The following is a 25,750-nucleotide window of genomic DNA, read 5'->3' as shown; positions in this document are numbered from 1 at the left end:
ACTATTTTAAAATTTTTAATTGGAAATAAAATTCATATTCTATGGTCATATAAATAAATCAGATAGATTGCTGTGAAAACTCCCAGCACAAATGGGTTCTAAATTTGAAGGGAAGTTAATCGAGCCCATTTCTTTTCAACAGCTATTTCCCTATGAGTTTCTTTCAAAGTGGAGGAATGATAGCCATGTTGAAATTACATTGCAACTAATGATGAAATATTTAAGTCATGAAAACTTTTTCCAGTCAGATATTGCTAAAGAAAAATGAAGCCCAGCCATCAAGACGAACCTTTTCTCAAATTATTAATACATTCCTACAGACCAGCAAAGAAATATTTAAACGACTTATTTCTTTACAGTAAACATGGCATTTTGGATATTATATTACTTTCCTCTAACCTTTGGGTGCCCAAGGTGTGACATGATTTCCAGACAGGCAGCATGCATAGCAAGTATCCTACCCTAGAAAGAGATCATTTCAATTCCAAAGAACAGAGTTCCAGTTGGCCAATCACTAAACTATTGCCAATTCAATTAGAAAAGTTTTGTTTAAAGAATTAGTTATACTAGACTAGACTTAAGTCTACTGATGATTAAATGATAGAACAATTCAGTCCAAATAGCTGAGAAAAATAAGTGGGAAGATAAGAGGACACGATTATTAGGAATTGTACAAATTTTTCAAATTAAGACAAATGCATTATAGTTGGCCACACTTCAATCTCCCAGCAGTATCCACATTAGTGTTACAACCTACGCTTAGAAAATGATTCCCATCCTATTCTTAGGCAAGTGGCAATTATACCAGACTCCTCTGAACATCAATTGTAAGAAACAGAGAGTAGCTAGGGCTGGGAGAGATGGGAGCACGTCGTTCTCCAGTAGGCACAGTGAGAGCTTCTCTTCTGGAATTCACATATCTAAACTTCAAGAGCAGCGCAGGAGCCAAACACTGCCAAAGGGCACACACCCTGAGCTCAAAAGGGAACGTGAGAACAGTGGTAGAATATTGCATCCTCTGAGTTTAGGAGACAGAATATTAAACAAGACAATTTTTGAAAAATATTCTTAAACTTAAAAACACAAGCTAGAAGGGCAATATTCTGTTACAATGATCATGATTTATTTACTGCATAAAATAAATGTTACTAAAAGAAGAGGCAAGAATCGAACTTGGTCTTCAATAGAAATAGTAAGTTATTAGTATATACCTCTTGTTACACTTCTGAATTTTTCATGCTTTGACTCAGATAAACTTTTGGTTTTCTGTAAGGAAAACTGTATGTGTCAAGATTTTAGAGGCCATTTCTGAGCACCAAATCTTGTCCCATTGCCTTCTGCACAGGCATGTTTTATGATAATATTATTTAATTGAAGAGTTGATTACTCTCCTTGATCTTGAAAGAGTATTGTATTTCAGACTCTCGGGACCTTTTTTGGTAGTATTTATTTATTTTCCTGGGTAACACTAGTGTTTTTAATACTTAATTCCTCCTACTCCTCATTGATATTGAAGTCTTTGTGTTTGACATTTCATGGTAATTGTGAAAACGTTCTTTATGTATTTTTTCTTTATGCATGTATAATAGATCCCTTACCATATCAATCAGTAACATCTGGAATTGGGAGGTAGAGACTTCTAGCATGTTTCAAAATTGAAACAAATACAAGAATTGTTTAAGGAGAATCAATATGATGTTACAGATATTATAAGAAAGTAGGCATGCCTACTTGTCTTTAATTTCCTGAACTTGAACTCTGCCCCTTCTTCATTAACTAAATCAAAGACTTTCCGGGGCATCATTGCAGCTTACACTAATGAGGGTGTGGCAGCCTCTCAGAGACTCCCAGGTACTTTGTGTCAGCTACATCTCAACCGCAAAGAGTACTTTAAACAAAGTTCTGACTGGCTAACCAGTAAAAGGTACTCAAAACTCTAGATTACAATAGGCCATTGATTTTATCACGAGTCATTTGGCATTTTCTTCCTAAGGATGCTTATCGTGTTCTTCTCCTATAAAACAGATAAGGGTGGTGCGGGACAATCAACAGTGAATCGAGACTCAGAGGTCCCGGGTTTGAATCACAGCTCCTCTTCAAAGTGGCTGTGTGACTTTGGCAAAAGCACCCACCTTCTCACGGCTTCCTTTGATCCCATGTGAGAATATATGGTTAGACATGATGTTATTAAGTTGCTTCTACTGTAGAAACTCTGCAATTCTAAAATTATCTCCACTGAATACTTACATAGTAGAAGTTCATTTCTGGCTCATAAATAGTTTTCATAAATTTGGCTGGAGAATCTGAGGATTTAGGTAATGCTACAGATTGTATAAATTTTATAAGGAAGGAATCACTTAAGGCAGGACAGTTATTAGTTAGAAGAGGCCTATATTATATAAAGTTGATAAGGTCATAAAAGACAACCATTTATCAGAGAAGAATTTTTCTCTATGTGTGGTGACCATTCATGCTACACATAAGATGTAAACACTTCCATTAAATAGTCTGATTCTTGAAAGTAAAGAAGGTAGGTGGCTAAATATGGCTATTATCTCATTGCAAGTTGAGAGCAGGCATCAAAATTTGAAAACATATTTAAAACTAACTTCGCCACTTATCAATTTAGTTCTCATATGCACTCAAATATGTTATTCTAAAACATGGAACAGAAATTTGTTTTTATTTACTTGTCAGGCAAATTTCCAGAAATATGATGGAGAGAGAAACACCTTATCTGATTTGGTTTGATATTTGTACTAAACAGAATACCCTAGATTGCTTTAAATGATCAGTTTCAGTACTGCTTATTACAGAAAGAACGTACTCATCACCCCAAAGTTTACATCAAAGCAAACATCACCTCTATTATTGTTTTGTTGATATAAGTGGCTAAGGAATTACTAAATGTATTTTAAATCAGTGGATAAGTTTATATTTTTTGCCTTCAAATTCCTGCAGAGTTCATGGTGAGAACCTCATACAAAAAAAGTTTTATATCCCAAGAGATATCTGGTATTACCATGACCTATAACTTAGTATCGTTTTCTCAGGAATATCTACTTATTGACTCGCAGGATAAAAATCCTGCCCTAAAAAGATTTCATGGCCCTTGGGATTCTACGATACTTTTTTGCGTGGGGGAGAGCTTCTGGATCCTGAGTACATAGTCCGATGACTCTTTTCTCGTTCTTAAGTATCCAGGAAGGAGTTCCTTACAGAGCAGCGAAACCGTTGTTTAAGCTGCAGTAATGTTTCCTTCCCTTCCCCAAGTGGGAGCACGGTTGGAATTCCTCACTCGTGGAAAGCAGCTCTGACTACAGCGTGTGTGACAACAGTGCCTAGAGGGAAAACTTCAGACATAACTTGCATGAGAAATGTTTGCCCTTCTTTTCTATGCAGAAAATTACATGGCTTACAAACTAAAACGCCATTATTGATACACCTGCAATTATAAACAAAAGTGGTATAATTAGGCTTGAACTTGGCAACTCTACCGTAGACCTGGTAGGATGGTAATTGCTTTACTCAATTATTATTATAAGCATTATTTGGGCAAGAACTGCTTATTAATAAGTTGGTCCTACATATGCGGATGACTTCAAAACTGACTACTTACTTTAAAAAGGTAAGTCATAGAGCTGAAAAAATAGCCTTGTTCTGTAGCTACTACTTTAAATACACTCAGAATGTAAGAGAACAATATCTATTCCAATATTGCAAGAAGCATATATGACTTAGAGTCTACATATCTTATATAAAATCATCGTGTTCTCTCTAGAAGTAAGTATTAAAAGAGAAAGCAAGACTCAGAAAAATTTCTGCAATTTTCTAAAAGTTAGATGACAATAGAGTATGGCATATCCTATTATTCCTCTCTGGAATATATATATTATTACAGGTCAAAACTTGTCTTGCACACGGAGAACAGTGTCTGTCACATGCTTTGTCAATGAAAATGTTTCCATGAATGAATGGATTTAGTTTCTAACTTATCTTTCTTACCAAGTCACTTCATCATATATTTCCCACCCACATGTTGATGAGCAACTTTAATATGGTTAGTGAGCTTTAAAAAGAGCTCGACTGCTTCAAATTGAGACGAGGTGTTGGTTCTCTGAAGCTGCCAACCACTACATTGCCATTCTAACACCTGACATTAACAAAACATTTCACAGTTAACAAAACCATTTGAAGAGATTACAAAAGTCTCGAAAGGTAAATCTTACAAATTAAAAAAAAAAAAATGTTCAAGGGATAAATTAATCAGACAGCTCACAACTGGGACAGTCAGGATGTGAACCCAAAACTCCACTCTGCCAGCAGTGACTCTCTTCCATTTTGGGCCAATGCCCAACCCTATACATTCTTCCTTTACATTGCCTAATTCATCCCAATATCTTTTTTTATTTTCCTGCTTGCCTCCTATTTTAACATGTCACTCTTTCTAGGCCTGTGTCTTACTCTTCATTTCTTTCTCAGAAATTAGCACAGACATAAATTTTAGTTTCTTTTTTCTTTTTTTTTGAGATGGAGTCTTGCACTGTCACCCAGGCTAGAGTCCAATGGCACGATCTCGGCTCACTGCAACCTCCGCCTCCCGGGTTCAAGCAATTATCCTGCCTCAGCCTCCCTGGTAACTTAGGATTACAGGCACCCACCACCATGCCTAGCTAATTTTGTGTGTGTGTGTGTTTTTAGTAGAGATGGGGTTTCACTATGTTGGCCAGGCTGGTCTCAAACTCCTGACCTCATGATCTGCCCACCTCAGCCTCCCAAAGTGCTGGGATTACAGGCATGAGCCACTGCGTCTGTCCAAATTTTAGTTTCTTAAGCATTTTTATATTTCCAGTAAAAGTCCTGTTCAAGTTTTTGCCATTAATGCAACCTATCAAAAGGATATCCAAAAATAAAGTGAGACAGGAAACTGTCATCAACCAGGCCCAGAAAGACTGTAATACATTTAGGATACCACACATCTCTCCGGGTTATGTTTGCTCCCTCAACAGCATGTGCCTCCAACTCCCTTTTCTAGTACTTTACCATTGTGATGACCGGCTCAGCCATTTCCATTCTGTGTATGTGTCTTTTACTCAGGGCCTCAGGTCAAGTCACATCAGCGGATGATGCCTAACCCACATATTGCTCTGAAAATATGACTTTCGAGCTGGTCCAAAGGTAGTGAGTTGTCTCAACTGATTGTTCACAGTCACTTACAGGTCAAGCTCCTTGTTCTATTCTTCCCCCCCCCCCCCCCATCTCACTACTGCACTTGACTAGTCTTAAAAAAGAAAATTTTAAAAAGACTTTTGTAGGCAAGGAATTTCCACAATTACCTAGGAGTCCATGACTACTTTTCACAGTTTAACTGAGGTTCATACAGTTATACTATGCTATGCAATTTAGGAGGCTGATGTCATTCCATGCTTCTTCCAAAACACTTATTAACAGGTGTTTCTTAGAAAGTGAGGGCTCCTGATAGGGCTTATGATTTCATAGGGCCTGGGAGTAATACCTGGCAAGTTCCTTCCGGGAGACCTGTACATAAAGTGACAGGATTTGGAGAGTGTGGCTTCTGTTACTCTCATCCTTAGAACCAGCTGAGCAGGGAGCAGAAATACCACAAATGTACTATGGAAGCACAGCACAGGTTCTGCTAGATGAGAACCCTGGGTTCTAGTGTTCCACTTCCCTGGCCTGAAAATAATTAAAAATAAAAAATTCAGGGACAGCAAAAGGATGAAAAGGGGCTTATATTCAAAAATTCTCAGAGTTACTTCAGTTGAGCTGGGCTCTGTAGAAGGGATAAGGCAAGGTAAGATGAACTCAAAACTCCTCATCCCTTTAAACTACAGACAAGTCTGCTTGATGTGGCTACTTTCAAATCCTTGAAAATGATAGACTAGTACTTTTAGATGTCATGGGGCACTATGAACGCGCCCTTGAAATCACAGAAGAAAACTCTTCGTTCATTTTTCCTTCCTCTTTACAAATGTACTGAGTGTTTGCTGTGCCTGTCAGTTCCGCCTTGGTCATTCTATTTGGATCAGAGTCTGAAACAAGGAGACGCCAGGGGATTTGTCCAAAGCCACACTACTGAGTTCTCATGCCCGCATGTCTCAAGAAATTTTTGATAAAACACATTGTTTTTTTATTAAGCCAAATTATAATTTAAGGCTATATATCCACTATGGACTACAAATCATTGAACTTCAAAATGTACACTTGATATCAGCTTAATTGTTACTATAATAGTCTTCAAATTGGGACACGTATTTTTCTGAATGCATATTCCTTTAAAACTCTAGTTTTATTCTAGCATTTTCCAGATCCTCAGTTTCTAGTCCTTCTTCAACTCAATCTACCTCAGTGTGCACCTGAACTTGAGGTATCAAGCTAGTCCTTCTCTCCCAGATCCCCCTTAAAAAGTCACACCTCTCAGCCATGGCAAACATTATTCTGTTGCACTCCAATAGATTGTGAAATTATCTGGAACACTAAACTAAGGAATAATGGAAAATATTGACATCAGTATTGAGAAAGAGAGTTAATTTCAAAGCACTTAACAAATCCTTTTGCAAGTCATGGTTTTCAATTATTTGTCTTCAACAAAATTAAAAGAGGACCTAAAGCAGTTGTCAACTTATACATCATTAAAAAATCATTTTGATGATAAATTGCCTTATAGATTTAGGTCATGTACTTCAGAATAAGTTTCAAGAATTTAATGACTCTGCTACCAGAAAAAAAATTCCAGTGTCATCTATTAATATGAACAAGTTTTCCCAGCACTTACAACTGAAAGGCAAAACCAGACAAAATAGAATTGGTTCTGAAGCTTGTTTAATTCTAATAATAAGTAATATTTATTTATGAACTAATTTTTCTAAAACTTCATCCCCGTGTTTGCAATGCATTTCCAATAAAGTTTTACTTTTCATATTTAATTATATTGCATTGAAATTTCAATATTTGCATTTTGTTTGCTCAATTGTGATGCTAAGTATAATTGTAAAACTAATCCAATTCAGAGAAAAAATGTTTCTTTACGCTTAGAGTTTCACAATGACAGAAATTTCAATAAAATAAAATTTCTATTCATACCTGTATTTTCATTACAGACAAGTATGCTAGACTGCTCAATAAAAACCTTAAAATACATTAAAGTATGTTTGAAGCTTGAAAATATATTCCAGTAGATGAACCTATGGAAGGAATAATTCATCAATAGAAAGGTGATATAAGAGTTCAAGGAGTGATAGGAGTAAAATAAATTCCAACTGACAAAGAACTTATTCATCTGTTTTTCTGATGGATGGCACTGAGCGTCAGAGGGCAGTAGCATGTAGATTCTTGTGTCTCCCACAGCTCCTCATACGTTCCCTTACCTTCCAGCAAAAATATTATTGACCATTTCTGGAACATCCACTGACTTACAGCCTTTACAACTGTGTTCTTGTTTCACCCTGGCTGAAATGCTCTTCCTCATCAATTCCTCTTATGAAACTAGCTTCATTCTGCAGAGCCCTTTCAAATCCCTACTCTCCTAGGAAGTCTTCTTGAAATTCACTTGAATCACTTGAGTTGCCTTCTCTATCCTCCATCAAGCCCACTGAGGTATCCTAACCTGCTGTAGACTTACGTGTTTGTCTTCCCTAAAATGTAAATAATTTGGAGGGCAAAAAGTCTATTATTCATTTGTGTTAGCCATATTTATTTCATATCATCAATAAAATGCATATTTAAAAGTGAATTAATAAAAGAATATTGTCAATGTTTTTATGACATGGCTTCCTCTAAATTATGCAGATTTATGCTAATGTGGTATCTTCTATTAAAACAGGTGGTGATGGAAGTAAACAGTGAATTTATTGTTGAGGTAATGTATAATAAAATTATTTTCTCAATTTAAAATTAAAACAAAAACTGAATTTTGTAATGTGTTATATATAAAAATCAGAATATTTGAAATTGTAATTATCCAGATAAAAGTTAAGAGAAAGAATCTCTGGTGAACTGAAATAGCAATGGTAAAACCCAGGCTCCCAAATCTCTACGCTCTTAAGGCATGTGTTTGCAACAGCGTGTTGTCTTAGTAACTCCTGTTTATCAAACTATATAAGTAGTTTATTTATATGTTTTCCAACCCCTAGCAAAGCAAAAGAAGCGAAGTGACACTTTAGAGTGGGAAGAGACTGTTTAGACACATTAGACAGAAAGACAATTAATGGTTCATCAATGAGAAAAAGGACAAACATTCAGCCGGGCACGGTGGCTCAAGCCTGTAATCCCAGCACTTTGGGAGGCCGAGACGGGCGGATCACGAGGTCAGGAGATCGAGACCATCCTGGCTAACACAGTGAAACCCCGTCTCTACTAAAAAATACAAAAAAAAAAAAAAAAACTAGCTGGGCGAGGTGGCGGGCGCCTGTAGTCCCAGCTACTCGGGAGGCTGAGGCAGGAGAATGGCCTGAACCCGGGAGGCGGAGCTTGCAGTGAGCTGAGATCCGGCCACTGCACTCCAGCCTGGGCGACACAGCAAGACTCCGTCTCAAAAAAAAAAAAAAAAAGAAGAAGCGAAGTGACACTTTAGAGTGGGAAGAGACTGTTTAGACACATTAGACAGAAAGACAATTAATGGTTCATCAATGAGAAAAAGGACAAACATTCAAAGTGTATAATCACAACTAAATGGAAAACATATAATCTGGTGCCATTTAGAGTGGAACTCAGGAACTAGAGCTGCTGTGCTCTATCTCTGGCAGAGCTTTATTTTATTACTGTAGTTAAATTTTCCTTATGATCCTCTCAAGTCATTGGAAAAAATAAAATTACTTTTCTCATCTTTTTGGTGAAATAGGGAATAGGTGGTACATTTCAGTAAGTTGTATCAAAATGGGGAAATAATGTAAATACTCTGGTTGTAACATATGCTTCATTCAGTAGAACACCTCCTTCCCACAAAGTGGTAATTCAACGAAGCTTAGCCTAAATAAACTTATAATCACCTGTGTTTCAGGGGGTACATTAGGACTTACAAAAATAAACACACACATATATATAGTTTATGCATATATACACATATGCTTGCACATGTAGTGACATTTCTAATCTCATTAAGAGTATGAAATTCTTAACTATACATCAACAGTAGCAACTTAAGGCTACAAAAGAAAAACCATATAGCAAGCACAGATACAAATGACAACATTGCAAAGCCTTATAGGTGTCCATGGGATTATTGGAGGAATCATCAATTCCTCCAATACTGAAAATATGTTTCTAATTCCACAAAAATATATTTGGGTGCTTAGCCACAGTGGTGTCCTTATCAACAGAAGAGAAAAAGTCTCTTCTCTCTTTTAGGTAAGCACGACTCACCAGCACAACTTTTATTTTATATGGGATGTGCATACATGGAGCAATGATAATCTTTAAACTCTGCACACTGTAAATTCTGGTGAAAGCTCAATGAAGGGTTAGGTAGGCAAGGCTCCTATATGGTGAAGATAGATTGAAAAAAGGAAAACTGCCCCAACTTATACAGTATAGCACATCATGAGCTCCTCAAGTAGCTAATCAAATTTATTTCACTAGAATCAGATAATTGGAACCAAGATGATTCCAAAAGGGGTGGCAGCCAGGGGTAACCAAGCTGTATGTATCCAGAGTTGTGAATTCATGAAAACGTTCTCTGTTCTTCAAATTCAATATCACTGTTTCTTCCAAATGCACCTTACAATATTAAATAAATGTCCTTTCTAAGTAAAATTGTTCGAACACTGTAAGACACCCGAACCATTTTTCTTAAGGTGAAGGAATTTGACATTGAAAATGGCACTACAAAATGGCAAACAGTCAGAAGACAAAAGCGGGAGTGGATCAAGTTTGCCGCAGCCTGTCGAGAAGGGGAGGACAACTCGAAGAGGAACCCCATTGCCAAAGTAAGTGATGAAGCAAGCTGATGACAGATGCTTTTGCAGAGCAGGGAAACTTTCAAATATTTCCAAGATTTGCAGTCTTCACTGCTCCACAGTTATTTTAGAAGACAGAATGTGGTCATTTGCTCCAGTTGCTGAGCCTCCCTGCACGATTTGAATATCATGTGCAGGGAGGCTGACATGGGGCAGGTCAGTCAATGGCAAGTGATTCTAGAAGAAAAGAGCTGGATCTCCAGCACAACTGGGCTTTGTTCATCCATTTGTGTTCTGCTCATTATTGCCTGTCAATGTCATAGGAAGTGTATTCACTTAATGACAGTCTGAAGATGGGCCCTCCAGAAAGTCAAGCTAAGTTTACTGCACTTGATGAATTCACTCCGAGAAAGTAAGGATAGTATCAAAAGTTCCCACCAGATCTCCACACCCAGAAAATAAGAGAGTCTTAAAAGACTTTCACAAATAATGCCTACTGAAAGGAAGGAGAGTTAAAGAATGTGTAATAAATTGATCCATGAAGGATGGGATCCACATTAATAGCTTCATTCACTCTTTCTGGGCATCTTGATCTTGAACAGTAAACTGATCTGCAGAATTCCCTCCTTCCAGCTTTACATTAAAACGTAGTAAGCATCAGCAATGATGTTACAGATACAACCTTAGCTCAAGAAAACAGATTTATTCTCTCTCAGATGTTTTCAAATTGGAGGGATGCTTTTAAATTATTATTTCCATTCAACTCATAGTGGTGGCTTTATGTTATTCCACTTATATTGCATATTCTTTTCTATATCTTTGCATTTTAGGAGGTTCTTAAGTTTTCTTCTATGCAAAAAGGGCCTTTGGATTAGAGTTGAGATAACCTAAGTTCTATTTCCAGCATCTTTATTTGACTGTGAATGTGTGGGTAACAAATCTTACTATTTTACTGAATGCTCTTATCTTTAGTATATAGGTGAGATTTCAAAACTGTTTCAGTTTAAATTTATCAGCAATAGATAAAAAAGCTACTAAAGCAAAATCTATGTGGCAGAATATTTGCCATAAAATCTATTTGGCAGAAAAGTGGTGCAGTATGTTTACATTTATAAAATGATTACCAATATCTCTAACCATTATAGTTCTCTGATATTCTCAATTTATAGACCATTTTGACTAAATCTCAAACTCCAGCTTAGGTAGGATACTTATTAATATGACACAAGTTTAAAAAAAAATAGTAAAGATTGTAATTTCTTTTGTGAAGCTCTTTCTGCATATGCTAAAAAATCAGAGAATTGAACAATGTGTTATTAATAACAAACCTAGCATCAAGTGTGTACGTTGTACACATTATCTCACGTAATTCCCGCAACAAATCTGTGTGATAGATGATATTATCCCCACTGTAAGCTGGTCTGGGCAAAGTAAAGTAAATTTTCCAAGGTCACACAGGACTAATTCATGGTGCCAGGTTTCAATCCAAAGCCCATTTGGTTAAGAAACCCATTCCCTTCTCATTCCACTACACTCTTAAGTATTATCTGCTCTAAATTGGATCACAACCCTAGCTATTTTTCTCGTAGATTCGATCAGACTGCGAATCGAGCCAGAAGATTACATACCGAATTTCTGGAGTAGGGATCGATCGACCACCATATGGGGTATTCACCATTAATCCTCGCACTGGGGAAATTAACATCACTTCAGTGGTAGACAGAGAGATAACTCCACTTTTCTTGGTAAGTCATAGCCATATGTTTTGATTTGTTCATATGAGTTTTCTTCCCTTTTTCAAAAAATATTGCCTTAAGATAATGGATTACTTTTGATAAATCATGGTAGACTGAACCCAAATAGAAGACTTGAAGGAATGGAAAGAGTATGAAAATAAAAGTTTATAGTTCAGGATTCTCTGGTGTGTTGCATGTACATGTAGTCAAGTGTCTTGATCATATTTAAATTATTTGACTGTACTACAGTCTGAATTCACTGGAAAAAAAAATTGTTTCTTTGCCTGTTTTCTGATATATTTTCAAGCATGTTACTAAAATTCCTTTGGTGGAAAAAGACAGCTTTTTTCCAACTTTCCACAGATCTATTGCCGGGCTCTGAATTCACGGGGTGAAGACTTAGAAAGGCCTCTTGAGCTTAGAGTCAAAGTTATGGACATAAATGATAACGCTCCAGTCTTTTCACAAAGTGTATACACAGCCAGTATTGAAGAAAATAGTGATGCCAGTAAGTAGAATGACATTCCTTCTCTGTGTCACAGCGTACCTACTTCTCTTGGTCAAAAGCTTTAGAAGACTGACATACAGGAAATGTAAAGGACAGGAAAAGTCACACTTGTATTTTGAATAAACCCCACATATTTTAACTTATAACTGAGCTAGAAAAGGAAATCTATGTCTAAAATGATAAAATAAAATATCTTCTTACTTGCGGAAGGTCCCTACAGCAATTTAGCAGGTGCTCAGCACCTTCCCTAGAGGTTGTTACTGGGCACATGAACAACTAAATCCAAGTGAGCAAACTGAGGAATAAACCAGGAATGTTTAAGAAGGCTCTGTTCTGGTCTGTTACTCAAAGTGTTTGGCTGACCCACACCAGGTAGAGCGTGATGGTGCAAGCACATGCAATTGTACCCATCAGATCATTCACTAAGGTTAATCATTGATCTTCACAGACTACATAGCAAACTACATTCTATTCTCTCATTTTCTTTCATTTTTTTCCATTACACTTAATTCCATTTCCAGTTCTAATACCCTCTGTCTTTCCTTTATATTAGTTCTCCTGAACTTCTTTCCTTCCTATGCTTATGCTTTTCTTATATGGCTACTTTCCTGTCTCTCCTCTCCCTTTGCCTTCTGACCTTGATTTTAGGTCCAGCACATGAATATCGGTTTGTTCCCCAATCCTCTAATGTCCCTTTCCCTTTCAAATCTATGTCTGCCCATATACCTCTAAACAAATTTAGGGGGAAATAATAGGAAAAATAAATTTCAGGAGAAAAGGCAGATAAACACAAAATGTTTTTTTAAACTAGAATGGTCCTCCCATAGAGAGGCAAAGAGATTTTGCCTAGGAGAACCAAAGTCCTTTGATTCCTCATGAACACGCCTCAAGATAACATTGGTGAAGGAAGAGAAGGTGAAACCCACAACCAAGTCCCCCTGCCTAGGAAGCAAAAGAACATCAAGGACCTGACAATTCTGAAAAATCTGTCCTGTAGATTGATGTCCCTGGGGATTTGCCTAGGATACCTATTCTTTCTACTTATGAGTAATTAGGAACTCCTTATATTGCTACAGACAAGTCTTCTTTTCAATAATTATATATTTGTGACTGTTTGGTAAAGTGCTGTCTTCCAGTGCAACCAAGAGTAACTATCTGCTTTCTGGATAAGTGGCAATTAAGAATACAGGTGTTCAATAAATAATTACAATGTTGCATTTAATTAAACTATAATCTTAATTAGGCTTTTGAAAATCATTTCACAAGACCATGGCAAAAAATAAAACAGATAAAAATCTGTTTATTCAGCTTTCTGATAAAGAATCTATCGAACTTCTTCTTCGTGCTTTAAAGAGAACTATGTTTTGCTACTAATTTAGCATTTAATCATTTAAGGAGTGCAAGTACTTTTAAAACAGTAAAAGGTTTTATAAAGTAAACCACAATTATTTTTGTAATCACTGGTAGAGCTGAAAGTTATGGTACTATATTCCCATGGAAAACTCAAACAGAGAGAATTCAGGAGAAGACCAATCACTCTGTCTTCTTATGCCTTATGATTTGCTGAATTTATTCTAAGAGTCCCTACCATTCTCCACCCCCATTTCTATTTCTAGATGCACTGGTAGTAAAGTTATGTGCCACAGATGCAGATGAAGAAAATCATCTGAATTCTAAAATTGCCTACAAGATCGTCTCTCAGGAGCCGTCAGGTGCACCCATGTTCATTCTGAATAGGTACACTGGAGAGGTCTGCACCATGTCCAGTTTCTTGGACAGGGAGGTAAAGCCTTCTGTGAATGAATAAAGAAATAAAAAGTCCGATTTTGAAAAGACAAAGATAAAATGATCTATGTGTACCCTTACTCCAACATAAAGGAGGGAAGGAAAATAATCCATTTTTAATAAAAATTAAAAGCTTAATTATATAAATAAAGGAGGAGAGAAATAATGGCATTGAATGCATCAGATTCTATTCAAGACAAACCTAAGTCTTACATTCTTTTTCATCTTGATTAAGCAACACAGTATGTACAACCTAGTTGTGAGAGGCTCAGATCGGGATGGAGCTGCAGATGGACTGTCTTCTGAGTGTGACTGTAGAATCAAGGTTTTAGATGTCAACGATAATTTCCCCACCTTAGAGAAAACCTCAGTAAGTTTGTATTCTTATCACCCTTTTTCCATAAGTGTCAATAATCAATTTGCTTTCATGCTGGCTCATGAGCCTGGTTCTGTCCTACGTATGGACATACTCAACTTTGTTGTAGAAACTTTGGAATTTCTTAGGTATAGTAATATACCTTCAAATTGTATGTTGGTCTTTGACTCACTACTCCCAACAAGCCTTCTCTGCAAAAGCAACGAACTGTCTACTCTGTATACTCTGTTCACAGAAACACAGAAATCTGTTGATCTAATTCTGGGAATAACATAGCAACATTAATGTTTTTGTATCTGCCTCATGATTTGCTGAATGAATTCTACTAGAGCCCCAAACATTCTGAACTTCCACTTCCATCTCTAAGCATAAAGAAGCATAAAATCCAAACCAGCAGGGCCAAATCTGACTTGCTGTCTGTTTCAGTTTAAAAACAAAATTAAAAAAACAAGGCCAGGCACAGTGGCTCAAGCCTGTAATCCCAGCACTTTGGGAGGCCGAGACGGGCGGATCACGAGGTCAGGAGATCGAGACCATCCTGGCTAACACGGTGAAACCCTGTCTGTACTAAAAAATACAAAAACTAGCCGGGCGAGGTGGCGGGCGACTCCGGAGGCTGAGGCAGGAGAATGGCATGAACCCGGGAGGCGGAGCTTGCAGTGAGCTGAGATCCGGCCACTGCACTCCAGCCTGGGCGACAGAACGAGACTCCGTCTCAAAAAAAAAACAAAAACAAAAACAAAACAAAAAACGTGTTATTAGAGAGCATAGCTGTCCTCATGCCTTTATATGTTGTCTGTGGGGGCTTTGTGCTGCAACAGCAGAGATGAGGGGTTACAACACCAATTCTCTGGCCCACAACATCTAATATATTTACTGTTCAGCCCTTTACAGAAAAAAAATCTGATCCCCTGTCTAAAAGAATAAAGAAATTAACAATAAGCAAAATATTAAAGAAAGAAAAGAAAAAGAGACGAAGTGCTAATTTGATCTTGATTTTACATACAGCACATGAATGTCAGTTTTATTATCTTGTAATCAGTTTATTCTTATTTTCCTGATTGGACTATGGGCATTGAATAATGGTGCAAAAATAATTGACATAGTTTGTTGTTAGTATTTTAAATAATAATTATGTGTTCTTAAGTACGTTTCTTCTTTTGAAAATTCATTGACTACAAAATTGATCCCCGCATTTTAGTACTCAGCCAGTATTGAAGAGAATTGTTTAAGTTCGGAACTGTTACGATTACAAGCAATTGATCTTGATGAAGAAGGCACCGATAATTGGTTGGCGCAATATTTAATTCTCTCTGGAAATGATGGGAATTGGTTCGATATCCAAACAGACCCACAAACCAATGAAGGCATTTTGAAAGTTGTCAAGGTACAGTATAAGGATCTGCAATATTTTCTTCTGCAATATTTTCTTCCAAAGAAGTTTTAAATGACCTTAGAGACAGAATAGAATCTGCCTTCAGAAAAAGTACTTCATAACTTTGAATATTGCTTATATCAAGGGTCCTAAGTAACTACCGTGTCAGTCTGAGTCTCCTAGCTAGCAACACAAAATTTATTACCTAGAAAAATAGGAAGGCAGTTTTGTTCTGACAGTGTCTAGTATCTAGTTATGAAGATAAGGTAAGCACCCCCAAATTAGACAATGTTATGGGAGTTCACAGTGTAATAAATAGTACAGATGTCATCATATGAAACATAATTAATTGCCAAGGGAATGAAAGATGAAATAATGAATGAGATAAGAAATGGTGAGATCCTTCTGAGCTAGATCTGTCTGAAAAGATTTCATGCAGGAAATAAGGCTTAAGCAAGATATTATAGCTAAGATTGCTAATGTGGGTAATAAAATAAAGAAAGACGCAGAGTGAGAAAACATGAAGCATGTTCAGGGCATGGTGAGCAACCCCGTGGGGCTGTAGTGGAGCATTCGAGTAGGGAAGTAATGAGAAGTCACATCAGAGAAGTGAAGCTGGAATCGATCCCCTGAGAACCTTGCATACTGAAATACCAGGTTTGATTTTTTTTCTATAGATTAATTTTTCTTTAATTACTTGCTTTTAATTCATAGACAATGATAAAACTGAAAAATGTATAATTAGAAATGAATAAAACCACAAACCAGTAAGATTCAGATTAACGTTAATGTAACGAGGGAAATTGTTATTTTTTATCAAAGGAAATTGCTGCTTAACAACATAACACTTATAGCCGGGAAAACATGTATTAAGACATATACGTACACACATATTTTTAGTTTGCTACGCAGTGTGATTGTGGAATTTACAGTGTGATTATTCAGTTTTGTTACTATTTTTCTCTATTCAAGCACATAGGCTGTTTTTGTGTTACTATAAAGTAATAGCTGAGACTAGGTAATTTATAAAGAAAAGAGGTTCAGCTGAATCACCATTTTGCAGGCTGTACAGGAAGCAAAGTGCTGACATGTCCTTCTGGTGAGGGCCTCAGGAATCTTACAATCATTGAGGAAGGCAAAGGGGGAGCCAGTGTATCACATGACAAGGATAGTAGCAAAAGAGAGAAGCGGAAGGTCCTAGGCTCTTGTAAACAACCAGATCTCGCAAAAACTCATTTATCACCAAGGGTATGGTGCTAAACCATTCGTGAGGGATCTGCCCAATCACCTCTCACCAGGCCCCACCTCCAACTTTGGGAATCACATTTAAAGATGAGATTTGTGAGTGACAGACACCCAAACCACATCATCAAGTGACTGTGAGGTTTTTTCAGATAGCGTGTTAGGAAACCATTTAGCCTTCTGGATGCAAACATATCGTTTATTCATTGGGGCTTTCTCTTTTCTTTCTCAAGTTATCTGAGCAATTTTAGTATTACTACTTTACCATCAACGCACAACCACACACACTGAAATCATATGGTATATTAACTTATGAGCTGGCCACCAAAATTATGAAAAATATTTATATATAAGATTGTCATCCAAATGAATACACAAATTTTATAATTTCTTAAGTGAACACAAGGATTCAAAGAGTATATCATGGCCTTTCTATTTGGAAAACATTGCTTTGGGACAGAGGTCAGCAAACTATGATCTGGAGGTCAAATTTAACCTATCCCCTGTTTCATAAAGAGTTTTATTGGAACACAGTCACATATATTCATTTATATATTTTCTATGGCTGTTTCCACACTCAAGTGGCTGATTTGAATACTTGAGATAGAAACTATATATGATATGACCCCTAAAACCTAGGACATTTACTATCTGGCCCTTGACCAAAAAAGCTTTTCAATTCCTACTTATAGACCAAGGAAAGATTTGGGATATTTTCTAAAATAACAATAACATCAGCCAGGCGAGGTGGCTCATGTAATCCCAGCACTTTGGGAGGCCAAGGCGGGCAGATCATCTGAGGTTGAGAGTTCGAGACCAGCCTGAACAACATGGAGAAACCCCGTCTCTACTAAAAATACAAAATTAGCCAGGTGTGGTGACACATGCCTGTAATCCCAGCTACTTGGGAGGCTGAGGCAGGAGAATTGCTTGAACCCAGGAGGCAGAGGTTGCAGTGAGCTGAGACTGCACCACTGCACTCCAGGCTGGGCAACAAGAGTGAAACTCTGCCAATAAATAAATAAATAAATAACAACATGAGTTCAACTCTGAAAAGACCAAAGTTATCAAAATTATTATCATATTAATTAAGCCCTGAGGTACTAAGCATCTGATCTAAGGCAATGGCAGTAAAAATTGAAAAAAAAAAAAAAAAAGAGAGTCATTGCCAAATACAATACGAAGAGGAATAGAGGAACAGGAGGTCACCTCCCACCATATGAAATTCTGAATATTTAGTCAAGTTTTTCTTCCAGGGATCAGAATTTGTTAAACCTTGCATCCTGGTTAAAAATCAAGAGCTAGACATAACATGCAATTCTTACCTATGTTCTTACCATCTTAGTGACTGACTTTGTATATTATCTCATATTATGTAACTGTTCTTCACTTTTGGTCTGTCTCCCAACCTACTAAAATAATAGAAGAATTTTGTGCATAAAGAACTTGATCTAAATATCTTTCCATCCCCAGCACCTGGTCCAGTGTCCAAAAGATAGTAGAGACTCACAAAATTTGAGAATAGTATTGATGATAATATTTACCTGAAACTAATAGTATAGATATCATCCAAACAGAAGTCCCTGGACTTGACTGCATCGTTTATAACTTCTGCATAAAATTATAAACATGAAAAAATTAACAATGTAGGCAATGTACTCTCTGACTTACGTAATGTGCCTTCTGTGATAACAACATTTTTAAAAGATATACTTAATTGCTAAAAAAATATATTGAAATATTAATTTCATGAAAAATTTGTCAATGTAATTTGGATGTTGTATATACAAAGCCCTATCTATTTTCTTCTGAATAACTTTCCAAGTCTCTTAAAAAGAGTAAGAAAAAATTTGCTTAAAAATACCAGAGTAATAGAGAAAGGCTAATTAAAATGAAATTTTATGTGTGTGTTACTACCTAGCCAAAAGAACTATTTTAGGGAACATAAGAGTAATTTTCCCATGTTTGACATTTTCAACAGCCAGAGGTCAGCCTCTCATTCCAGATACATTTGGAATGAGGTTAATGTCCTCTTACACTTTCTCCATTTTCATTCAGGATACCCCTTAACCTTGTGGAAACTGGCCCTTCATTAATGGATTTTTGACTAAGCTTTATATAACCCTTCTCTTAGTCTGAGGAAATTACAAAGATTCAATTCAAAGGATTTAAGGATGGTTCGTGCCTGTAATCCCAGCACTTTGTGAGGCCAGGAGTTCGAGACCAGCCTGGACAACAGGGTGAAACCAAGTCTCTACTGAAAGATGGGTGTGGGGTGGTCACCTGTAATCCCAGTTACTCGGGAGGGCTGAGGCATGAAAATCACTTGAACCCTGACTGGGGAGGCAGAGAAAAAAAAAAAGATGTATTGAGAATTGCTATGTATTGAGAATTCGCTAAAGATATGAAGGCGAATAAGATATGGTCCCTGTTCTCAAGGAATTTACAGTTTAACAAGAGAAAGATCTCAGAAAAATGAAAGTCTCTTTGTCAATAAGAGCCTCTCCTTGGCATTTATTGATAAGTGTATATGAAAACACCAGCAATATAAATACGTGTGTGTGTGTGTGTGTGTGTGTGTATATATATATATATACACACACATTGACTCCAACACTGAGAAAAAAGCAAAGCAAAATGCTACCCAATTGGAACTCTAACAAAAAAAAAATGATTCTCTATTTTTATAATAATTCTAACATTTATTAAGCAATTACTAAACACCAACTATTCTGTTATAAGGTGTATCCAGAGGGTTGACGTATTTTATCTCATTTAATCCTCACAACTCTTGGAAGAAAACAGGGTCATTCCTTTTTTTTTTTTTTTTTTTTTTTTTGAGATGGAGTCTCACTCTGTCACCCAGACTGGAGTGCAGCGGTGTGATCATTGCAACCATCTCCTCCCAGGTTCAAGCAATTTTCATGCCTCAGCCTACCAAGTAGCTGGGATTACAGGCATGTGCCACCATACCCAGCTAATGTTTGTATTTTTAGTATTGTTGACCAGCATTGTTTGTACTTCAGCATTGTTGACCAGGCTGGTCTCAAACTCCTGACCTCAAGTGATCCGCCCACCTTAGCCTCCCAAAGTACTGGGATTACGGGTGTGAGCCACCACACCCAGCCAGTAATTCCATTTTTAGAGAAAGTGAAACAAAACTGATGAGGACAAATTGCTAGTCTCAGTTTACCCAGGTGGTAAATGGCAGAGACAAGATCCAACCAGAATTCTCTGGTCCCAAAGTCATATTTAACTGCCACCTTCGTGTCTCACTGTGTAATCAGGGGCCAGTAAAACCAATTTTAGGAAAAAACTAGCACCCTGAGATTTCCCTCCAAGTCTGTGTACCGCCATAAACTCCTTCCCAGCTGTGCGTGCCCTGCTTCTCTCTTCCCGACACATTTCTACCAGAAAATGAGCCTTCCTGGAAACAGAACACACGCTCAGGCAGATAATGAGCATTTCCCGAGTCCCCTGCTGTGGAAAAACTGCTATCACATCCTCTTTTGGATGGAGACTTCTAACGTTCTCCCTCTTTCATACTTAATTTTAAAATGAATCAGTGTCCCCACTAGAATTAGCCGTGTCATATTAAATTAGAACAAAAAAAAATGGAAGTGAGAATCTAAGCTTAGCTTCTGTACTACAATTTACAGAAGCCAAATCCTGCCAGAAGCCAGATACATTTCTGGATGTGTTATCTTCATCCTGATCCCTTCCAGAGCCTCACTCTAGGTCACTGCAGCTCAAGCCCCCACCCACTCTAACACACGCCTGTGTACCTTGTTAAGCGGTTATTCTTCATTTGTTTCTTAAACTGCAGAGACTGAGTTTCCCCAGCCTCTTCCTTTACTTTATGAAGAGACTCCAAGGTAAACCATTGTTTCCATTGCTCTTTACAATCCCTGACCTCTGGACACAATCAGAAAATCCTGACTAAAGGGCCCCACTTGCAAAGAATGAATAAACAATTTTATGCCTTTCCTCTATTTGGCTTTCCCTCCTAGAGGAAAGATTCACCCCAGACCAATTTCCTGCTCCTAGATTATGTGAAGATCTTTAACTGATACAACTTTAGACACATATTGGTATATTTTCGTCACACTCTGTTCAATGGGGAGAGAACTATTAATATTCTTACAAACAAAAGTGCATTTGTGTGTATACATAACAAAACCACAAGAGATTTCTCTATCGGAATAGAGGTTATCAGGCTGGGCACAGTGGCTCATGCCTGTAATCCCAGCACTTTGAGAGGCCAAGACAGGTGGATCACCTGAGGTCAGGAGTTCAAGACCAGCCTGGCCAACAGACAAAACCCCCATCTCTACTAAAAATGCAAAGATTAGCCCAGTGTGGTGGCGCATGTCTATAGTCCCAGCAACTTGGGAGGCTGAGGCAGGAGAATTGCTTGAACCTGGGAGGTAGAGATTGCAGTGGGCTGAGATTGCACCACTGCACTCCAGCCTGAGCCACAGAATGAGACCCTGTCTCAAAAAAATTAAAAAAGAAAAGGAAAAAAAAAGAGGTTCTCGATTTTTCATTTATTTTAAGATAGCATGGAATTCCATTAAATAAAAAAAGATTTGTAGAAGAAAGATCTCTTCCAGTTGAAAATCAATTTTTGAGTACATAATTTATATTCAGTTCTGTGCTAAATATCATGTGGGGTGGTCTATTATGTGGACCAGTGGACAAGGTATTATGTGGACCTGTAAATAGACGTGCAAAAGGAATCAATATCCCAGACCTGACGGGTTTTGGCTGAAATTCAAGTGTGGCATGCTGAGCCATCTCCCAAGACGAACCTAAATAAATTTCTGTGAATGTTTTTCTTATCAGCTCTTCTGAAAAGATGTAACTCTAAAACCTAAGGAAACATTCATGATATCAGGGAGTTTCACTGAGAAGCAGAGATTTACCTCAGAGTTCTGCTGATGGCAAGCCTTGCTGATGTCTTGACTTCTGCTGTTGGAAATGCATTGCAAGTGATGCTTACCTTAGCTTCCAAAACACTTCTAAGCAGACATTGCTCAGCAATTCTTTCTTTGCAACTACTTTTTCACTTGTGACTTTTCATGTCACCACATCAATCATTCTGGATCAAAAGATTCTATTTTTTATCCAGAATACCCATTTCAAAGGTGACTTTTCTCTGGGCATGGCATTTACTTATTTGAATATGCCCCATAAAGGCGTCTTCCTATCCACCAGACCCAGCGACTATAATCATCATAAATTCTTTATAAGTTGTTTACATCATTAAAAAAAATTATGTGTTCAGTGACATCATATATATTAGCGCCTTTATTCTGATTATACTTTCAAAAGATTCTCAGATGTGAGTGCTAGAAAGAAAATCTGGGTACTATTTATTTATTCATTCAATAGTGCAAACATTTTTTCTTTTATTCTAAAGAATTTTTCATAAACACCTCATTTGGAAAATATCGTTTTTCACTTCAGCATTTTTGTATAAAAAGTCCAAAACTCCAAAATTTTATTCCAATTTAAAATCACAGGCTTAAATGATCTACATAGTGGATTATGCTAAAAGATAAACAGAATAAGATATCTAAGACACCTAATACAGTAATAAGCAAATTTTTTTTCATTTCAAAATCTAAATAATGTATCTCCTGGACTTTATTCTAGTGTGTGGTTTGCTTTACCATGGGTTCTTACTTTATCAAAAGAGAGTTCTTTGCTGTTTCAGAGTGTTTTATTTTCTTTCATTTCAGATGCTGGATTATGAACAAGCACCTAATATTCAGCTTAGTATCGGAGTTAAAAACCAAGCTGATTTTCACTACTCCGTTGCTTCTCAATTCCGAATGCACCCAACCCCTGTGAGAATTCAGGTTGTTAATGTGAAAGAAGGACCTGCATTTCATCCAAGTACTATGGCTTTTAGTGTGCGGGAAGGAATAAAAGGAAGTTCTTTAATGAATTATGTGCTTGGCACATATACAGCCATAGATTTGGACACAGGAAACCCTGCAACAAATGTCAGGTACTGCAAATATTTTCCTCATGTTCTATGGTTCTATCCAGTGTTAATTCATGTAGCATGTGCTAGTATATGTTGGTTGTAATACTTTTGGAAGGTTTTTTTGCTTTTATTATTCCTTCGATTTAAAAGACTATTAGAGCATTTGAAATCTTAGAATTTTAACAGTGTTTTAGAGGCTTCAATAATGTAAGGGCTCCAACTAGTTATAAAAGTAATCGTGTCCAGTGAGCAATTGTAAGATCAAAGAGCCTCCTAAATTACTCCATGAGTCTTTTTGATCTTTTGTGGCCAGTTTGTACTACCCTGGACGTGGGCCGATTAAGCCATATTGTAGACAATAAGACACCATAAAAGTTGAGTGACCGCTTGTTTTCTTAAACCTGTGTTACCTATGACTTTGAGACTAATTTCAATTCTCTGCTTAATCTAAGAGAAAAAACACAATCATAGAAGCTAAAAACAGTGTTTTAGAAATTTGATAGGCATAAGGAGAGTCAGAAGAGGAGAAATTAAAAGGTAGTATTGGGGCATGAGATACGTAGATTATATGTGAATTAGAACAGTGTAAAATATTCTGGAAATAACCACAGTGAAGTACACAGGTCTTCTCTATATCCTGCCCTTCTCTATCTCCTTTTCTTCATCCCAATATTCTTGGAGTAAACAAAGTCTACTGACTTATAAGTTACTTTGATGTTCACAGTTTTAGTTATTAAATCAGTTAACAAATTGACAGACTCAAATAAAACCTGTGAAGTCTGCCAGGATGGGCGGAGGTAAAAGCAGTTCAGAAAAAGGAACAGAAGGTTTGAAATTGTGCCTGGTAGAGACCAGATCTTCTTCCAGTGAGGTCAAGCACTTTAAATCTATCATCTGTAACAAGATCCAGACAGACACACTGAACAGAGGATACCACAACCCCCCAACAGGCCATCAGTGAGGTGCTCTGAAATCAACATGGCTGAAAAGCCACAAAAAAATCCTGAGTATACCACATGTGAAAATAAATAAGCAATATTTGTTTTTGAAAATGAATAACAGATGTTTTATATTGCTATTATTTAATAAACAGAGCTGAAATAAACTCATACATTTTATTAACAGTTATACTAGGAGCTAGAAGAGTAAGAATAATGAAATTTTAAAACTTGCCAATCTGTATATTAATGTATACATCATTGAATTTTTATTGATATATATACACTTTTTATAAACCAAGGCAATCATCACTATAAAACATAAAAACACAATATTTAAGTTTGCCACACTGTAGCTCTTATGTGATTTAATAGTACTAACTTTAATAAAAGCATAATAATGAATTTTTTATTTAAAAACAGATATATCATAGGGCATGATGCAGGCAGCTGGTTAAAAATTGATTCAAGAACTGGTGAGATACAGTTTTCTAGAGAATTTGATACGAAGTCAAAATATATTATCAATGGGATATACACAGCAGAGATCCTGGCTATAGATGGTAAGAAAATTTATTTTCAGTATTTTAAGAAAACTAATACTATTATATTAAGTATTATGTTACTCTAATGCTGATATTTGAGTTACTCAAACATTTTTAATGGTGTATGTAAGACCTATAGAAAGTCCTAAGCACCTTAAATCAAGAATTGAAGTCAATTAAAATCATAATTTACACTTAAGCCATAGTTTATTTCATCTACTTGCAAAAGTGAGTTGCATATGGCTTAAAGCGTAAAAGTTAAAATATAATTTATCTTCTGTTTATAACTTTGTCTCTTGAGTACGGCTAATCTCACTTGTAGGGTATGTTGGGAATGTTTACTTAAAGTAAGGGCTACATGCTCTCCAAAGTTCATTTGGGCATCACCTTGTGAATATAATTATTTTAGAGCCATTAAACCTGAACTACAGTGAATACAATTATTTTAGAGCCATTAAAGCTGAACTACAGTGAGAAGCTTGTGTGAGTGTTGCTTGATTTGACATATTTCCATAATAAGATGCTATGGATCAAGAAAGCACAGGTTATTCCAAATATAAGATCCATATTAAAAGTCATAAATGCAGATGCACTGACTTAACTTGTAAGTGAGCCACTTCTCATGTGGGAAAATCTATTAAGCAGTCCTCTTGGTGAGTAGCAATAGGATTTGTTTATCAATAGTTAATGATCCTATGAAGCAGTGCCTAGGAAACCAGCTGCTGTAGAACAAAACAAGAGAGAAAGGTCAGGAACCACAAAGGAAGGGGAAAGATATGTGTCCGAGATACATGCCTAATGTAAGACAGATACTGTAGGTTTGCAATGAGTTTATAGCTGACCTTTCTAGTATCAAAACAAAAATAAAGGTAAAGAAGCAGCATAAAATTCAAAAACAAACCATGATAAAACCAAACCAACTATCGTCCATGCATCCTGAGCTTCACCCTGTGGCAAGTAACTTTTAATGCCTGGGTCAGTTTCATAAATAACATTGTCCTATTTATTATCAGTATTCTGAAAGATCTAATTTGAAAATGGATTCTAACCATGTTGATTGCACCCTATGTTTGCATATTGGTCATACGTGAAAATCTTCAAATTCTAGAACAAATAATTAGTCATTCCAAGCAAATAAAGAGAGAGAAAGTGCTATCAAAATGTACCAAGAGAAATCCAAAAACAAAGCTGATGGTTTATTCACCTAAGCAGAGTGTCTGCACTGACACAGAGCAATCTGAATAGTTGGAATAAGTTTGCTTCAGCACACACCATCATCAGGTGAAGAGACAGACCTCTAGGAAGAGCAAACTTTATTGGGGAGTAAACGCTATAA

At 36.8% G+C, this 25,750-nt stretch overlaps 1 protein-coding gene across 1 annotated transcript in view; it reads left to right on the top strand.

The window, feature by feature from the left end:
* DSG4 (desmoglein 4) overlaps positions 1 to 25,750 on the top strand; it is a 39,766-nt gene that overhangs the window by 525 nt on the left and 13,491 nt on the right. The window contains exons 2-10 of the mRNA XM_005586972.5: positions 7,844 to 7,879; positions 9,813 to 9,944; positions 11,504 to 11,659; positions 12,014 to 12,158; positions 13,775 to 13,941; positions 14,179 to 14,313; positions 15,521 to 15,706; positions 22,681 to 22,952; positions 24,293 to 24,432. Of these exons, the coding sequence (XP_005587029.3) occupies positions 7,844 to 7,879; positions 9,813 to 9,944; positions 11,504 to 11,659; positions 12,014 to 12,158; positions 13,775 to 13,941; positions 14,179 to 14,313; positions 15,521 to 15,706; positions 22,681 to 22,952; positions 24,293 to 24,432 (1,369 nt within the window). The remainder of the gene's footprint in view (positions 1 to 7,843; positions 7,880 to 9,812; positions 9,945 to 11,503; positions 11,660 to 12,013; positions 12,159 to 13,774; positions 13,942 to 14,178; positions 14,314 to 15,520; positions 15,707 to 22,680; positions 22,953 to 24,292; positions 24,433 to 25,750) is intronic.

This window comes from Macaca fascicularis, chromosome 18 (assembly GCF_037993035.2).
Source record: "Macaca fascicularis isolate 582-1 chromosome 18, T2T-MFA8v1.1".
Lineage (NCBI taxonomy): Eukaryota > Metazoa > Chordata > Mammalia > Primates > Cercopithecidae > Macaca > Macaca fascicularis.
This window is presented reverse-complemented; position numbering and strand designations above follow the sequence as displayed.